Source organism: Sphaerodactylus townsendi, linkage group LG08 (genome assembly GCF_021028975.2).
Source record: "Sphaerodactylus townsendi isolate TG3544 linkage group LG08, MPM_Stown_v2.3, whole genome shotgun sequence".
NCBI lineage: Eukaryota > Metazoa > Chordata > Lepidosauria > Squamata > Sphaerodactylidae > Sphaerodactylus > Sphaerodactylus townsendi.
In genome coordinates, this window is record NC_059432.1 from 24,848,706 (window position 1) to 24,868,168 (window position 19,463).

Below are 19,463 nucleotides of genomic sequence, written 5' to 3' on the forward strand. Positions count from 1 at the left end.
TTCAGCAGGATTTACTTCCGAGCAAACAAGAAGGCTGGGATTACACGCTCAACTCAGGAGCAGGAAGAGACACAGAAGAATGGGAGGAGAGACTGGGTCCTTCCAGCACACCAAGCGCCCTCTAGCGACCACCCCTGTCTCAGCGGAACTCGGATACCGCCTTTCCCGGTTTTCCATTCTCGCAACCCCGAGGGGCGGGGTGGGAGTAGTCACGTGCTGGGGGCGAAGAGTGGAGTGACGGCCTCAAAGGTCACATGACAGGGGCGCGGGTAGGGGCTGCCACTGTTGCTTGGGGCGGGGGGCCGGAATTTGACCGACCATGGTAAGTGAGCGGTGGCCGGCTGTGTAGCGGGGCGAAGGGGAAATGGGGCTGGCCGTGCTGCCTTCGCCTGGCGGGTCTGAGGCCCAAAGAGCCGTTGTGGCCTGAGGGACGCCGCCTTCTCACTCCTTTCCCCTCCGTGAGGCAGGCCTTGGGGAAGGGGGGGGGGCTCTTGGGAGGGAGACTTGCCGTTCCCATGGACACGGTTCTTCTCTGGACGTTGACCCCGCCCCGCTCCCCCTCCCGTGAGTGAGGGGGCTTCTTCCATCCACACCACCCCCCCCGCCTCTCCCGCACGCGCCCTCTCAGTCTTCCGCTGGTGACGTCGCCCGCTTGTGAGGGGCCCGTTTGAAGGCGGGGAATTGGCCTGGGGGTGCGCTCCTGTCACCGTGGCTGGTGTCTCGTCTGCACGGCCAGCCGCGTAAAGGGTGATGGTGGTAGTGGTGGGATATCACAGTGGGCGGGGACTTGCTCGTGTCACCTAGTCTGACAATGGCTGCCCCAAGGTAGGCTTCTAAAGGAAAAGGTAAGGCAGCTGTGGTCCATAACCTTACACAGTTTTTAACGGTGTGTGTAGTGTGTGTATGTGTGTGGGGTGGGGACACACAGACAGCATATGCTCAGAGGCACACGGTTTTTTCGCCCTGCACTCTTAGGTTGATGGTGAGGTTAAAGTAGGGTTGCCCTGTCAATAACTGCTACTAATAAGTAACCTTCTTGGGTCCTTTGCAGAAGTGGGGCAGGGGGAAGATGTGTTATCAGCAATAAAAACATTGTTCTTGACTTTTGACTGCTGACATAGGAGAGCCTCCCAGAGTCTGAATCAGGTCCTATTTAGCCTGCAGAGCCCCACTTAGGCAAAGAAGAGAGCAAGCCTTGATCACAGAAAGTGCTAACACGACCCCATGGAAATGCTCTAAAAGGCGCTTTTATACATTGGTCTATTGAGTAATTCAGTGTGCGCTTTGTGAAACTGCAGAACACTACGCCTTCCTGTCTCTCTCTCACCAAATTCCTGATATGAGGACTCCTGTCACTGTTAACGTTTTGAGTCCACGTTGAGTTTACAGAGGCTGTTATTTCAGAAAGGGCTGCTTATCCTTTTAAACGTTGAAAGCTGAACTTTCATTTTTGCAGTAATGGAAATGATCCGATTGTTACTTCTATAATGTGTGTAGTTCTCACATTGTGGAAAAGTCCAGTGTCTTCCAAAACGGCTTGCTTTCAGAATTGTTTGTTAAAAGTTATTGCTTCTTGAAGGATTCTTTGAGAAGCTGCACCAGTGGTGGGATTCAGCAGGTTTGCACCGCTTCGGCAGATCCGGTTGTTAAAATGATGTTTGTAAACAACCAGTTCTTAAATTATTTGACTCCTACCACTGGAACCAGTTGTTAAATTATTTGAATCCCACCACTGAGCTGCATCCAAAAAATGACAAGCAGAAGTTTGGCTGGTGCTCATATTCATAGTCTAGACTAGTTTAAGTGATAATGAGGTACTGTTCGATCTGTAGATAACTTTGCTAATGATTTAATGCAATTAACATGCGTTTATTTTTAGCTGTCTTGTTCAGGAGTTTCTTTTTAATAATGGTCATGTACATAACTTTTTTGCACTGTTTTTAATTTTTATCCTTGTTTTAGTTTTTGTTATCTTGGAGTCATCATGTCACGTGTTTTCATTATTTTATGCTGTGCAATCGGCATTGGGTCTTAGTGAGAAAAACAGGCTATAAAAGGTAGTGGAGTATGGTTAATAGGAAGAATCAATTGTTTAAGTCACTAACTTGAAGTTCCCCAGATGGAATATTGTGTAGTGTGCAGATAAATAATGGTGAAAGCTCCATCTACTAAATTTCTGCTGGTCATATTAAGTGCTAGTGGTTTCACTGACCTAATTCTTACTAATTGAATTATTGTGAACAATAATGCATGTAAGTTGCACTTATATACCTGCACAGTCTACTATTAGGTCCCATTGGAAACAATGGGAGATGGCCCCCCCCCCCCCTTGGGGGTCCATAACTTTGATGGGAATTGTAGTCCATGAACATCTGGAGAGCCTCAGGTTGCAGACCCCCTTCTAGTTCAATCCCTTGCTCAACGCAGGATCAATCTAAAGCATCCCTGAATAGTGTTTATCCAGCTACTATCGCAACTTACATGCATTATAGTGCCGCCCTTCCCCCCTGCTAGTAGGGTCCCCTAACATCACTGGGACCCATCCTCAAATTTTGGAAGAGGGTGGTATATGGGTCTCGTGGGCCCCATTTTAGAATGTACCTGTTTTAAGATTTTATGTTTTCTGTTTGATTTTCTGTTGTTCACCGCCCTGAGCCCTTCGGGGATAGGGCGGTATATTAAGTTTAATAAATAATAAAAATAAAAATAATACTACTTTAAGACTTCTAGTGAGGGAAGCTCACCACCTCCCCAGGTAGCTGATTTCACTGTTGCACAGTTGGGCTAGAGCCAGAGGCTAGCTTTTTATTGTGATGATGACCACCTGGGTTACCACTATATTTGTTTATTATTCTTTGTCAAGGCTTGAAAATATTACGAGGATATTTGAAGAGGCTATGATGATGCTATATGGTAGCAATTGTTTATAAATAATATCCAGCCCATCATCTAAGATCATCCTCTCCAGCCCTGCTTTCTGTGCCTCTACCTTCAGATGTAAAATAGGTGGCAACAAGAGACAGAGTATTTTCTGTGGTGGCACCTTGCTGTTGGAATACCTTCCCATTGAGACTCTCATGCCATCTACATTCTAAAACACATATTGTAACTCAGGCTTTAATTAGGGATTTATCTTACCAACTTCTTAATGGTCTGCTCGGTTTTATGGATAGATTTTGCGCTACTTATGGCCAGTGGCTGGTGTTTTATATTGTGGTTTTAATTGTAAGTCTCTGTGAGCAGGAATCTGGAAAAGCAACATAGAAATATTCTAAACAAGCAATAAATAATAAAATATGGTTGTTAAAAGACAACATCCTGAAGGCTGAGAAATTCATCTGGCACCTAATTCAGCTTGAAGAGTCAGAGAAAAATGGTCAGGGGCATTGTACTAAATGTGGCTTATGATGTTGAATTCACAAACTGTAGATTGTTGAGCAGGCCATCTCTGGCCCTTTCCCCACTTACCGTTTGCTGCGCGCTACTCTCCCCAAATAGCGCGGGGTCCAGCGGCGCTCCCCACAAGTCCGGGCGGCGACAACGCAGCCGCCCCGACTCTGCTGCTCTCACGTCCCCTCAGCGCGCGTAATTTCTGGCGCTGAAGAAACGGCAGAGCGCGGGGCAGTGGGGAACACGACCCCGCGGCAGAAATCACTCGCGCTGAGAGTAGCGCGCCGCAAACGGTAAGTGGGGAAAGGGCTTCTGACTGGACTCTGGCTGCACTGGAATGTGGAGAGGGTGTGGCAAGAAGCCAAAAAAAGGGGGGGATTCCTTCATTTATCTAACCAGAGTTTGTTGCAGTTTATGGTACCTGAATACAACTATAGTGAAATAATTTGTTTTCACATAATTTTATAAGGCTGATGTGAGATTGCTTTTAGCTGTTTTCTCTGCTAGGAGGGTTTATGGTCTCTGTGGAAAATAAGACCAACAAAGAATGTGTACATTAGGGTCATAGTGTTGCAAGAGAATTCTTTTTAGGATTTAAGAAGTTTTTTTTAAAAAATTAAGCATTGCTTTATGGGAGATCAAACGTATTCATAAAGTGTAGGGTGTTAATGTCCTGTCATTCAGCAAGCAGCAATAGTTTATCTTTTAATGCAGCTTATTTTTGAGAATGTCTTTGAAGTCTGGACTTCCTTCTGTGTATTGTTTAGGAAGCTTAGTTTTTGCTAACACAATAAGCATTTTTTAAAAAAGGCTTACAATACTGGTTAAAACTTAGACAGAATGTCATCCAGATTTGTTTGATGCTCTGAGACAGGATGCAGGTGCTCTGTCTTCATCACTTCCTCTTTTCCATCCTCCTTCCATTCTTGCTTTGGTGTAAAGTTAAGCATTCTGCTGGCCACTATAGGTGGAAGAGTGTTAAACAAATGGGTCAGTGAAGGAATGTAGTGGCAATCACAGAACCTGCCCAGTACCTGTTTTGATATCACTGTACTCTTGAAAACCTTGATATCATCGTATAGCTTAGCGCTTTGCTGAGCCCTGCACCCTTACAAAGAAAATAGAATAATGTGTTGCTGCGTCTTATAGCCGTTGGTGTTCCTTTTTCATATTCTTTTCCCTGAGGGAAAAGAGTTGTGAAAGGGCAGCATCTTTACCAATGGGACTTGACTACAGACTCTTATGGGGTGAGACGTAAAGTCTTACTCTTAACATCCCCCAGTGAATTATTGCATGGTTTTCAGACAGAGCTAATTGTTGACCAGAAATGTAACTTGTGTTATTTTCTCCACACCATATTGCTTTTATGTTGATGAAGGAATTTCTTTAAATTAAAATTGTTCTAAACTAGTTAGTTGAAGCTAAGTAGGGTGGGTCTTGGTTAGTATTTGGATTGGAGGCCAGCAGGGACATCCAGCATATAATGCAGAGGCAGGCAATGGCAAACTGCCTCTGAATATCTCTTGCCTTGAAAATATTGTGGGGTTGCCATAAGCTGGCTGTGACTTGAAGGCTAAAGTTTTATACTTAAAGTTTTGATTAAATCCTTTATTTTCATCTACCTAATAAATACTTATCCCTTTTCTCACCTCAAAAGAAGTCTATCTGAAATACAGCACCTTTAATCTCACGTATTCCCAGCGACAAATATCTGCTTCATTACATTCTTTTCCCACATCTATGACTTTCTTATGACTGAAATAGGAAGTGATGGTTCCTTTACATCTCCAAGGGCAAACAGTTCCGCAGTATTGGTCCTATAACTGAAAATACACTTGCCTGATCTATGGATAAGTAAACCTCTTGAGAGAGGGCATAGCAATGAGGCAGTTATCTAAGGAATGAAGTTGGCGCGCAGGAGCATACTGAGAGATGTGTTCTGTTATGTATGAGGACCCCAGTTGATGGAGGACTTTACAAGCCAGCATGTTTGATTGGCTTTGGAAGCAAATAGGTAACTGTTGAAACTGCTGGAGTGCAGAAGTTAGTTTTCAAATGGCTTGGCCCAGGAAATAGCCTGATCACGGCAGTCTTTTGTGGTCATCTTCAAGAACAGCCCATTGTAGAGTACATTATGGTAGTCCAACGAGGAAGTTCCAGAGGCAAGGATAAGTGTGGCTGACTCAGCACTCTGTGGGGAAGGAATTGTTGAAAGAAGGTTCCCCTAGCGACTGGATCAACTTGTTTTGTATCAGTTATGCAGTTTACTAACATTTTATGGGTACAATATTATAAAAATTGTTCCGTCTTCTAAATGAATGTGCTTTTTATTACAGAGTTTTCTTGGAGGCTTGTTTGGTCCCATATGTGAAATTGATGTTGTTCTTAATGACGCAGAATCACGAAAAACTGCTGAAATCAAAACAGAAGATAGTAAAATTGAAAAGCATTATCTCTTCTATGATGGAGAATCTGTTTCTGGAAAGGTGAATTCCCATTTTTTCCTGTTTAAACATCTTCATTTGAAAGAACATTGGAAACATTCACTAATTAGGCCACTACTTTATCTCAGATTAACTGTTTCAATTAATTTTATTTTGCTCAAAGTAGGATTTACACTATTATCTGGATATCTGAGAGTGAGCTCAGCTGATCTGTGGATGGTTGTCATCAGGGTTGAAAGAGTGGCATCTGCTGGCTCTTTCTTCCCAGAACCACTTGTCTAAAAATATTTCTCTCACTTCCAAAATATTCCTCCAAGTAGCAGACAAAAGATAAAAACAATAAATAGAAATATAAAATGATTTCAGACAGTTAAAAAGAGTTGCTTGCTTGGCAGTACAATTATTTGCAATAAGGCTATCTCAGTGGTAAAACAATCTAATCAGCAACTTAAATTAATTCACACCAGAAGAAGGAAGGTAGAAAAATCACACAAGGGTAGCATTGTTAAAATACCAATGGCAGGGATAGAGAAATTCTTATCTGAAATCCTGGCTGAAGAAAAATAGTTTAATCTGTTGCCTAGGAGCCAATAAAGTCAGCACCAATCAAGTTTTAAGGGGAGGACATTCTATACTTGGAATTTCACCAGCAAGGAAGGCCTGCTTCTAGTCGCTAGAATGGGATTTACTTTCTTTCCTTTTTTTCTCTTTTTGCATAGCCACTAGCCACAGTGAGGGGAAACAGGAATGATTCCCCCACCCATTCTTTTTTTTGGGGGGGGGGGGGCGTTGTACTTAGATTGATATAAAAGGCATCCCTGGCATAGACCAAGATAGGAACAATTGTACCCAGTTCTCTGCTTTACTGTAGTCCTCTGCCCGTATAAATAGTTCAGGTGTCATGAGTGGTGGTGGTGGGTGGTGGGTGGTGGGAGGACTGCATCAGCAAGTGCCTTTTTCTGGTACTTTGTTGGCTTCAACTATCGTTAATTATATCAAACTAATCAACTTTCCCATTAAATTGGATCCAGATCTTCACTGTACTGCTAAAACAGTATTTGGTAAACACTGGAATAGTTTTACCAGCAAGTATCACTGGGCTCTGAGCTGACATTTGGGAAAAAAACCAAAGTGATTCACAAATCACAGAACTTCTTAACTTTGCCAGAAAGCTCAAATGATTTGTGTTTTAAGACATGCCTAGAGTGTGCTGTTTCCATAGTCTGTTCAAACTTACTGTCAAAATGATAGACAAGCAGTTGGAAAAGTCTCTGGGCAGTCTAGCTCAGACAGTAAGTTTTAGATGTGCACAAAGAGCACTTACAAGGCCTGGTGCTGCCTCAGTTTCTTCTCTGTCAGGAAGTATTCCGTGAGTGGAATACAGGGGTTGGGAGGGAGATCACCTGTTACATAGAAAACAGCAAGGTGACTTCTGTGGATACTGGATGTTCTGGATCAGAATATTTGTAGTCTATCCCTCTGTTCTTCAAAGACCCTTTGGAAAGCTACACACATGTGGAAGAAATTGGCGTATTTGCCTCATGCATATGCTCCGAAACTTTTTTGTCTCTTTCCTTTCTGCTTTCTTTCTTCTTAACTTGTGTTTCCTCTGTGTAATATAGCTGCTTCATTACATTCACTTCCCATATTCAAATTTTCTTATGACTTTTTTAAACCCTGCCAAGGATTTCATAAGTAATAGCGAAAGAGAGTGCTAATGATATCCAACAGAAACTTCTCAGAACTGGAAACCGCCATCTAGTTTAGCAGTTGGCTGAGCAAATGCTATAGTCTTTGTTTAGACCTGGTTTAGAAAATGCTTGTGTGGCTGCACTAAATGGAGGAAAAGGTTTAACCAATGTCTTGCTTTTTGCAGGTGAACATAGTCTTTAAACAACATGGGAAGAGGCTAGAGCACCAAGGAATTAGAATTGAATTTGTAGGACAAATTGGTGAGTTTTAGAACTGCTGTCATGCATGAATGGTTTAACAATTCAATCACAGCCCAGGATTGTGATTGTTCATACCTGGAACAGGAAATTGTCAAGCATGTCTGCTTTGAAGTAAATAGTGCTTGAGGTGGGGTACTACTGTCATTTTGCCTTACTTTTAAACAAGTGCTGTTTGCACTTATTTTAATAAATTCAGCCCAGAACATTATGTTCATTACATAATTAAAGACATGATCTGCAACCTGTGGCTCTCCAGATGTTCATGGACTACAATTCCCATCAGCCCCTGCCAGCATGGCCAATTGTAGTCCATGAACATCTGGAGAGCCACAGGTTCTAGGATATGGGGTGGTTCTTTTAGTAAATCCCAGAGACTAATGTGCGGTGAGTAAAAGTGATACCGCTAATTGAAGTAACTTCTCAGAACTTTGTCCTTTCTTTACGTGCGTGTATAAAGCGTGGGTATATATTGTTTATCTGCAGAAGTCAGACTAAAATATCTCTATTTCTAGTCTGATATTATGGGAAAGATAAAATTATATATATTTTACCTGTACTGAACCTCCTTTTCTATTTTGAAAGCTAGTGCCTTAAGACCTCTTCGATTAGTCAAGCTTGCTGTATCAGCAGTGTGGTGGCTGTGAAGCTGAATAATTAACAAAAACATTGTATTATTGAATTAAATGAAGAACCAGCGAAAATATTACCCAACTATTAAGCATGCTTTCAGATTCCCTTGAATTCTTCATCAGACAGGAATGTAAAAGTTGCGTGGAGGAGAGAATTGTTGTTGGGCATGATGAAAAATCTTCTTTTAGTAGATTGTAAGTCTTCAGATGCAGCCAATGATTGCTCTGTGTATAGCTCCCTGAGCAGACTTACACTCTAAGACCATTGACTTCACTGATCTTAGAAGGGTGTAGCTCTGTTTAGGGTTATGCTGTTAGTATGTAAGAAAGATCTAAGATCGCTGGGATGAAGAAGCAGTGGCTGATCACACTCTGATTGCTCTGAAGCAGTAATGAGAATGCACAGTCCCAATAAGATAGAGAACACAAGCTAAGCAAAATGTAGGTTATGCGTGCTGTAAACAAGTTTGACTCTCAACCTAATGTGTCAAGCTTGCTAATATAAAGACTGGCACTATGTATAGTTTTATTTAATTAATTCTGTCAAGGTAGAAAGCACAAGTATTCTGATTACTGAAGTACGTGCCATAGCTTGCTTCCTTCTCCCCCTTGTCTTTTGTGTAACAGCCAGTTTGATGATGAGTTCTGGGGAACGTCAAAGCTTGCTGCCTAAGCTGTGATAGTCTTAATAAAAGTTGTTGCACTACCAGGACATTTGCAGTGATATTCAAGATAGAAAGCCATTTAAAGAGCATTGTGTTCTCCAAGAAAAAAAAAATTGTTCTTTTTCTGTTTGTCTTCCTTTTTTAGAACTTTTCAATGACAAGAGCAATACTCATGAGTTTGTAAACCTAGTGAAAGAGCTGGCCTTACCTGGTGAATTAACACAAAGCAGAAGTTATGACTTTGAATTTATGCAAGTTGAGAAGCCTTATGAATCCTACATTGGTGCCAACGTCAGATTGAGGTATGGGCTCTAAAGAACAGTTTTCTCTCTCCAGGTACAGACAGGTACACCAGTCTTTCTCTGTAGTGCATTATTGGTAGGGATACAGTAAAAAAATACTCAAAACATTTTTTCACTTTGTAAAAATATTTGTGCTGGCCTTCAGAAGCTTAGTGTAACATCTCGTTAATCAAAATGCTACAGAGATGTGGCACTGTGCAACTTGCATTTTATGGGCAAACCTAGTAAACTGAGGCTTATTCTATACCAAGAAATTTAAAGCATGTTAGAATAAATTCTGCACATCAGGTTCTTGTTTCGTTTTGCTTAGCTTACATAATCTGCCTTAATTATATGAATTTTATGATACAGTCATCTAGTATGGGTTAAGTTAATAGAGAATACCTTCTCAGAGAGCTAATTCTGTGTTATGTAGACATGTAAAGTATTGTGGATATATAATTCTACTTACGTTCTTCTCTTTTTAAAGATATTTCCTTAAAGTGACAATAGTTAGAAGATTGTCAGACTTGATAAAAGAATATGACCTTATTGTGCACCAGCTCGCAACATATCCAGATGTTAACAACTCTATTAAAATGGAAGTTGGCATTGAAGATTGTCTGCACATAGAATTCGAATACAACAAATCCAAGTACGTATGATTGTTAATTAGCCCAAGACATGAACTTGCACACAGTAATTGGGGTAGATCTTAATGAAAAGGAGAGAGCACATGACTAGTACCAGTTGATTATTAAAGACTTGCATATGGAATACTTGGGTTACACTTTGCCCTTCTGGTTTTCCAATGTACAGTTTTTCTGCCTTTTTAACAACTTAATTTGTGATGCCTTCTCAGTCTCCTGCTTGCCAAGCAAGAATATCCTACTAGTGTGGGTACATTTTGATCAGAAGGCTAAATAGCTGAGAGACTGCTCGTCTGATGGTGTCAGCATGTGGAGCCTTGCTTATCAATGGCATACTTTTAGACCACCTGCAAAATACTCTTCTTCAGTGCTGGCATTCATTCTTTGACATATTTGAAAATGAGTTCAATATTGCTCCTAGAAATATACTTCTTGACTGAACAATCAAACCTGTTTGTAGCTGCAAGCGTCTAATGGAAGGTAGTTCTTACCATATTAATCAGTTCAGTAGAGAACAGTATTTCTTTTGGGGGTGGCAGTAACAATAAAAGTATGTGCCATGCATATCTGCAAACTAGTTAAAATGATTATATAAATTATAGATTTGTACAAGCGTCCTTCTTTTGTCTCCTTAAGGTATCATTTAAAGGATGTGATTGTTGGAAAAATTTACTTCCTCTTAGTAAGAATAAAAATCCAGCATATGGAACTGCAATTGATCAAAAAGGAGATCACTGGAATCGGTAAGAGGAGCATGACGTGGGGAAATGCCAGTTTTGAGGAATATATTGTTTCAGCATTCTAAGTTTAGCTTTGGTAATAGATTTAATTGTTAATTTGCCACAAAATCTTGTAACAGGGCATGTAAAGGTTACCAGCTTAACTTTAAAACTGTAATACATTGTCTAAAGCTACAGTAATACAGTATGTCAGTGATTTGTTTAATAGTGACCAATACTTATCATTATTTGCAGATAATTAATTCCTTGAAAGTGGGTTGTGAATCAGTGCCAGAAGTATGCAACTGCAAAATTACATGTCTACAATTTTTGATAAAGATGATTAGGCATTTTGAGAGTACAGGAAGAGGCAGAAGAACTTTCTGTACCCTCTATGTTTTAGAACATGGCAAAATCTCAGAGCTGCCATATCTTGGGGGTGCCTAGTGGCAGAGCAGTGATTTGTAAACAGTAAATAAAAGGTTCCATGGTCGGATGGAAGATAGGTAGGTGCCCTTGTATGCTTTGGAAAGTAGCATAACAGGTTACCCACTACATTGTTTGGCCCATGTGTTTTTTTCATTGGCCCTGAAACTGCTGTGAGGTATAAAAACATTTTGTTCAGTGCTTCCTTCCAAAAGGGTTGTATATTTAAATTAGAAGAAAATACTGGCTTTCTGATTATGTGCGTAATTTAGAGCTCTCTCACATGATAACGTTTTCCAGTAAAAGCTGCACTGTTGCTGCAGCTGCAAGTGGAGCAGAGCTTCCTTGGGTCTTCCATGGCCCACCTCCCATACCCTGGGGGGCTTTTTCAGTGATTTTTTAAACCAGGTAGTGACTGTGATATACCATTAAATCAGTGTATTGATATATTAACTTCCAGTTAAAACAAACAAAATATCCTCAAACGCCCCATTAGGGGTAAGGGGCGGAGGAATGGCTGTCATGTGGGTGGGACTACAAAATATGAACTTTCCTGTCCACTTAGCAGCTGTTCAGGCTTTGCTATGGTATTTTTCAAAACTTTGTAGCAAAGCTGGTTTTAGAAATATTGAGGAAAAGCTGGGAAAAATCATGGAGGTGCCCAAATGCATTATAATGCTGTGTGGAAAGCAGAAAGAACCCTGCTTTCCAAAAGCATTATGCCCTGGGCATAATGGGCATGAGGAAAGTATCAATAAGTACAAGTGTTCTTTCCAAGATAAAACTGCTATGGCTGTCTGGCCTGCAGAAGTCAGTAGCTAAATTAAACTGTAGATGGAATATTGAAAAACACGTTCAAATAATTTGGACATAAACAGCTTGATATCTATTTTTCCAGGACCCAGTACCACAACAGAGACGGAGACTATTGCAAAGTATGAAATTATGGATGGTGCACCAGTCAAAGGTAAGTTGGTGCTCGTCATAGTTGCCAGGAAGTGCTTCTGTGCTAAAATGTAGATGACTAATTTCTTTTCTTTTTGCATTCTCATTGAAAACATCCTGTTTTGGAAGTTGTAACTGGTACAGATAGCAAACCAAAAGTTCTGAACAATACTCTTGGTCTCTTAAATGAACGAGGTTCCCTAGTCCAGGAGTTCACTCTCCTTTCTCTTCACTTCATTCCTTTTCATCGTGTTGGCGATCTGTCTTCCTATTGTGCTCGTAACACCAGTAAAGAGTGGTTTTAAGATTCAAGTAAGGAAACAGGAAACATGGGGTCAGAGGCACTAGTTTCTGTAGTGCTTTGAAATCAAACAAGTCTTGCATTTGACTGCAGAAGTCATGTTTGGAATGCTAACAGTTTATCTCTTCGTAATACTTCTTGATTAATTACCTGCAATTCCCTTTTGTATGTATCATATGAATGAACGACTATTTAGCAGGAATGGTTATTGTCAAGCATCTGTTTACTACTTGAGAGCTGAGAAGTACAGCTGCAGTGGACCATGAAGCAGCTCTGTATATATTTGCTCAAGTATTTCAGAATAATTTAATCACGGAAAATGCCCTTCCAGGTATCTGTCGTCCATAAGGTGCCTTTGGGATGAGGAATCCATTTTGACCTTTGTTTCTTTAGACTACTTCGGTAATAATCATGGCAATGTACTGTTTTTCCCCATGAAATAAATAGTGCCCCAAAGTTAATTATTCTAGTGAATTTCTGATTAAACCTCAAACTTACATATTAAGTAATACTGTATAATACAGTATGTGGTCCACTAGTGGTTAGAGTTCAAGGGATTCTAACTTTTGCTTTGTGACTGGTACATTTTTTTAGCAAAAATGTGTCCCAGCCTTCCTAAATTCTCACAAACTGTGATTACAGTGGGTTGAAAAGGAACTCCCTTTTCTCCCTTTCCCCCCAAACTGCTCTTATGCCAAGAATACACAGCACTTTTAAAACCTTGGACTATTTAAAGATTTCTTTGTATTAGCTTTTGAAATGGAACTGCAAGACCTCTAGGAGAGCATGCAGATCTTGCAGCAGCAGACCATTTAGCTAACATGCCTTAGAGTTATTTAATGTCTCAATATTACTATTTCGTCAAATTTGTCAGTTCTTTAAAAGTTTTAAGTGACTAAAAATAACCATAATGTATTCTCTTTAAGGCGAATCTATTCCCATAAGACTCTTCTTGGCAGGATATGATCCAACACCTACAATGAGGGATGTGAATAAGAAGTTTTCAGTAAGATACTTCTTGAATCTAGTGCTAGTGGATGAAGAAGACAGACGGTACTTCAAGCAGCAGGTATAATCCTGAACAAATGAGTGTTCCAATGTGGTAGATTTCTTACAGATAAAAGCAATAAAACAATACACTACAATACAGTAATAGAACAATTAATACAATAAATAAATATAAAAATAACATTATAAACTTTAAAAATAAATTACAAACAGATGGCATAAAAATCTATTTGGGGACATAAAAACAGATGCATGCACCGTATCCAGGCAGGGCCAGACGTGATTTAAAAGAAGGGATGCCCAGCTGGTCCAGAAAAGGCCTGGCAGAACAGCTCTATTTTACTGGCCCTGCGGAACTGAGACAGACTCCGCAGGGCCTGGATGTCACCAGGAAAAGCGTTCCACCAGGTTATACGAGTGGACCAAATTATGGAGCCATATCGATAAATTTACACTAAATATGGATTTAAAAGAATTTTTTACAAACTATTCCACACATGGTGCTTAGTTCCTGCAGTACTATCTAAAATATATACGAATTGCTCTCCAGCATGCTGGAAATGTGGAAGGAACTTTTTTTTTTTTTTTTTACTCGTGGCAATTTAAAAAAGTACGAAGGTACTTGAACTCTATTCATGAAAGAATTAAAAAAATATTGAAAAATATTGTAACGATTCCCAAGGCATATCTATTAGATGTATGTAAGAAAGAAATTTAAAAAGATACCCTCTGCAGAAGCATGGATAGAGAAAGTTTGGCATGTAGCCAAAGTAGACAAACTGATTTGTCTACTAAAAGAAGATTATCTGGAAAAAAATTCAATGCTATTTGGTCTCCGTTTGTGGATTATATATCAGAACAATTTGACATTAAATCGCTGGCGGTAGACTGGAAAGAAATACCACTATTCAGAAAGAAGTATCTAAATATAAACACCGATATCTTTACCAATGTTACAAAAATTCTCGATCTTCTGTTTTTTGGAATCAGTTATCGCAATGTAAAAATAACCTCCGTCAGTTAATGAAAGTAAGACAGCTTGAACATGTTTATTTACAATGGGAGCACTTGTATTCTGCTGTGATTTCCAATGATACCAGGAAGTTTTGGGCTATGGTCAACAATATGGATCAAAAAAGATCCTCTATTTCTACCTGTATTTCCCCTGACGCTCTGGAGGTATGCGAATATCACTTCTGTAAAGCTTTTTTCAGGAGGATAGGAATTCGCAACGTAAGCTCCTTTACCCTTACATATTTGTTCCCCAATTGGCCCCCGGTTTCACCTTCGCCATGGCGAAGTGGCATGAATTAGTAGAAGGACTAAAGAGTGGGAAAGTTCCCGGGCCAGACATAATACTATCCCAGAGGATCCTGAAGCTTAAGCATGTAGGTTGGTGGGCCCCCTTTTTTAGCCACTGTAGTGGCTACACAAAATTAACAACCTCTGGTGTAATCCCTAAACTCTGGCTGACTGCAAATAGTGGTGCCCATCTATAAAGGGGTCAGTTCAAGGATCCTTCTAATTTTCGCCCTATCAGCCTGCCTCCCTCAAGTAATCCAGGGAAGGTCTATGCCATGTTTCTTCTACGGAAACTTCAGACTTGGGCCTTTACAATCGCGAATAATCGGGGATTGAACAAATTGGATTCACCAAAGGGAGTTAGTGCTTCGACACTTCGACCATTGGGCGCTGATGGTCTTGGCACATTTAGCCACCAAATATTCATGCCAGCCACAAAGTAGACTTTCCTTTATGCTGCTCTCTTTATTGATTTAGAAGGCAGCTTTTCGATACTGTTCGCCTAGGATCACTCCTCTGGAGGCCAAATCCTTGCTGCTTCTTGGAATGGATGATAGACTCCTTTTCCTTATAAAGCGCAACTGCACACAGGTACCAGCTGCCGCATCAAAATGCTCCCAGGAAGGTCTCCCCACTGACCCCATCCACACCAACACCAAAGCAAGGTTAAACAGGGCTGTGTGCTGGCCCTACTCTTTTTTACCAACCTTTTATTTGAGTGATCTCCCCTTCAACCTTGATTGGTTCTAATTTTCATGTTCCCAAGCTGTCCTCTCGCATCATATATCAATTCTGCTCTCATGCAGATGATTCCTGTTTTACTTTCCCGGTCCAGAGTTGGGATTGGCTATGCTTTGCGGATGAAGCGCTTTGCAGAGTATTGTTGACTCCAATAGACTAACAATAAACTATGAAGAAGACCAAGATAATGGTTTTACTAGCCGCAGCATCCTTGAAAAAATATGACTGGAAAATAAACAATGTCCCTCTCGAACAGGTCTACCGTTTTAAATACCTCGGCCTTCTTTTTACACACACAATCTCTGGCATAGGATCCCTCATAAAAAAAAGCAATACATTTACCCAGTCATCAGTCTAGTAAGTGCCTTCTGGAATCCTCCGTTTTTTCTATAGCAGAGGGCACTCTTTTATTCCTGCCGCATTAAAGATTTTTAATGCGAAGATAGAATCCCAATTACTCTATGGGGCTCCAATCTGGATACAGGCTGTTAACCATTCACTCAATTCTCTTCAATCCATATTTTTCCATAAAATTATGGGATTGCCTAACTGTGTCCCTTACGCAGCCCTATGTCTGGAACTTGGGCAAAATTCTTTGGAACTTAAAGCCTGGCTTAGAGCTTTTAGATTTTGGCTGCGTCTTCATTATCTTCCATCTGAACACTCCCTTGTTTCTTTCTTTAAATATAAACATAAAATAACCAAGCAGTAACATTTATTACTGTACAGAAGGATTTGAACTAATGGTTAAAAATGTGTAATGAAATAATAACTGCGGGATTGCCTAGTGAATTTAGACTTTCACACTTGAGAGATGAGAAGGAGTTTTTCTGTTGTACTAGGCTTTTGAAATCTTTCTTTCTGTTCTGTTGTATATGGACTTGTGTGCTATTATTGTTCTATTACTGTCATTGACTGTGTTTCTGCTATGGTTGTTTTTGTGTATTGAAATGAAGGTATTTGATGTAGAAAAGATTCATCTATGGAGGAAAACTTGATTTGAAGCACTATAAATCTTCCCTTGCTTGTATCAGATCCAGTGGTGGGATTCACCAGGTTCGCACCACTTTGGCAGAACCGGTTGTAAAAATGGTGCTTGGAAGCAAACAGTTGTTAAATTATTTAAATCCCACCGCTGATCAGATCCAATGTACTAATTAAAGTGATCCCTGTGCATTTCTCAGAAAACTCTGGAGCAAAGTCAGGATGTACAGATCTGAGAATCTTATGATTGACTTTGAAACATTTCAGAGTATAAACTCAAGAAGGCACCCAATCAGTGTTGGGATTCAAATAATTTAACAACCGGTTCTGGTGGTGGGATTCAAATAATTTAACAACTGGTTGTTTACAAGCACCATTTTAACAACTGGTTCTGCTGAAGTGGTACAAACCTGCTGAATCCCACCACTGCACCCAATCCTACAAGCAGCATTTTGAGAGATGCAGTGGGCTGAAAAAGGGAAAGGGGAGGTAGGAAAGATCCTCATGGTTCTGTGGATAAGATTGTTATTGGATGGTTTATAGTGGAGAATAATTTTTACTACTTTTTTTCAAATATGATTTTACTATTTAGTTATGGAGGTTTTAATATTAGGATGCACCTTTTGCATATGGAAAAGGTTGGGGAAATTAATGCATTTTATTCAACACAGAGTTTTGATTCAGTTGTTACAGTGGCTACTTCTGTCTGCAGCTGGTCATCATCAAGCTACTAATCTATGAATTTCCTTCCATCTTTTAATAAGGAGATAATTCTTTGGAGAAAAGCTCCCGAGAAACTGAGGAAACAACGTACCAACTTTCACCAGCGATTTGAAAGTCCAGAACCTCAGGCAACTGCAGAGCAGCCTGAAATGTGATCTTGAGGGTGAAAGAACTGTTGACAGATTAGCAGGTTAATTGGTGTTAACAGCCAGTAGGGAAGAAGGCCAAAATTCTAATTACAACAGTCTTCCTTCATCTCACAGTGCTGCATTTGCCACACTACTAAAACATTCTTCACGTAAACATTCAGATGTGTACATACATTTAAAATAAGTGCTTTCTCAAACACTGGAACTTTCTTAAGCTATTTTATACTGCACATTTTATTTTTGTCTGGTGTGATGCACTCAGATACGCATAAAGCTTAAAAGAAATCTGTGTGTTTCCATGCATGTAGGCTGGTGCATTTAAGTTTTGCTTTATCATTGATGGTAGACTAAAGCATTTCTTCTTCGTATACCACATTTCATATCATATTTCAGTGTCTGTTACTTGTATCCTTGGAAACCAATAAAAGTTATGATGGTCTAAAACGTCAGTTTCAGGATTTATAATGGGCTTTTGTCCTAAAACTACTCTGTTGCTCCCCTCCCTTCCTAGGAAATATTTAATGTATATGAAACATTATGTATTTGCTGGGGTATTTTTGAAACCACACTGTGTTCATACCTCCTATTTTACTGAGTAATCTGGTAGACAAACTTCTTCCTCAGTTCAGTTTTGTGTGAGGGGATTCTGCTCTTCTGATTAGTTTCTTAGAACTTCCATCCCAATAATTATGTTGTCTGGCTCCAAAGCTGCCGAGAAGGCTTATTAGCTTACAGAATAAATGTAGATGTGTAATTTCACATGGAGGTACAATGTGTAAATGTTTTAGTATAGCTTTTATTGACTAAAATATTGAATTCCAGGACACATGCATAAAACTCTGCTTGCACTCAGATCCACACAGATTCATCTTATCATTTTCCTTTAAACAGCTCCAGCTGAGGAACAGTTGTGTGCATGTGTTTTCCTGCGCATTTTCTTTTCTGCTCTACTATAATGAAAACCAACTGGGTCTTATAGAAAATGTGGACTTTCCAGTCCTTCACACAATGTAGTTGTTTTCCCTGCAGGATTCCTCTCACTTACACCATGGCTTTTTCTTAACAGCCAGCAATTGAATAGCATTCTCAATATACAATTATATCAATATACTAATCACATTCTCTGAAAACAGCTTTCTTTTAAAAAAAAATCTTGTCTACCCTTTCATAGTCATGTATGGAAAAGGGCATATTTCCAAGGAAAGGGGCTAGAGATTTTTGAGCAGAATGGCAGCTAGTAATTCAGAGAATCTGATACATAAATTGGTATTACTGGTATGTTGATTGTAATGCTATCTAATGGTTGATGGGGTGGGGGTGGGGGGGTCTACCAGGGAAATATGCTGTAGAAACCCTGTTGCAGCTGGTACTGTATTAGTAGCCATGGCAACAAAAGGGAAACTGCACAACCTGTCCTTGCGTGAAAATACCTTCCTCTCTCCACAGTTCAGCATGCTGTCTGTTTTCAGAACACATTGTTACGTGTTGGGCACCACATGGAACCTGCTGAATGGAAGCCTTCTCACATTTGTAGTTCACTTGGCCTATATACCAAGAATGTTTCTAAACTTCAGTGCAAGTATTATTGGTTACCTTACTTTATGAGTAAGGAAAATTACTAAATCTATACTTCTGTAAGAACTGTTTTATTACTACGGCACTTTGATAAAAGCAGTCCGATACTGCTAGCTAGGATGCTTCTGTTAATACGGCTGCCTGTGATTGAGAGAACTTAACTCCCTCATGTAAGTGCCTGATCAGAATTTCAGAAGAAAAGCCAAATATTTTCATGGACACTTGCATGTTGCAATCTGGAAACTATTCTAAGACATTTTGAAAACTGATTGTATTTAACCAGCCTCAACTTGTGCAACTGTGTATAATAGTCATAATGAACTGCTATTTGGATTATTAAAAATAGCTGTATTCTCACTAAATTATCTGAATTGTCTTTACTTACATCCTGTGCCAAAATGCATTCAGTTCTTATATTCTGTTCCTAGAGGCATTGAAGTCAAGCTTGGGAGAACCAGTGTGGTGCACTGGTTAAGAGTGTCGCACTAGTATCTGGGAGACCCACGTTCAAATCCCTACTTGTACCATAGAAGTTCACTGGGTGACCTTAGGCCAGTCAAACTTTCTCAGCCTAACCTA

The 19,463-nt window shown here is 40.0% G+C and overlaps 1 protein-coding gene across 1 annotated transcript; it reads left to right on the forward strand.

The window, feature by feature from the left end:
• Positions 1–221: 221 nt before the first annotated feature.
• Positions 222–19,246, forward strand: VPS26A (VPS26 retromer complex component A). Its single transcript, XM_048506118.1, is given in 10 exon segments — positions 222–322; positions 5,727–5,876; positions 7,711–7,786; positions 9,226–9,382; positions 9,852–10,016; positions 10,648–10,754; positions 12,055–12,123; positions 13,329–13,471; positions 17,202–17,240; positions 17,242–19,246. Coding segments are annotated over 10 exon segments (1,023 nt in total). The 5' UTR covers positions 222–319; the 3' UTR covers positions 17,356–19,246.
• Positions 19,247–19,463: the final 217 nt, after the last annotated feature.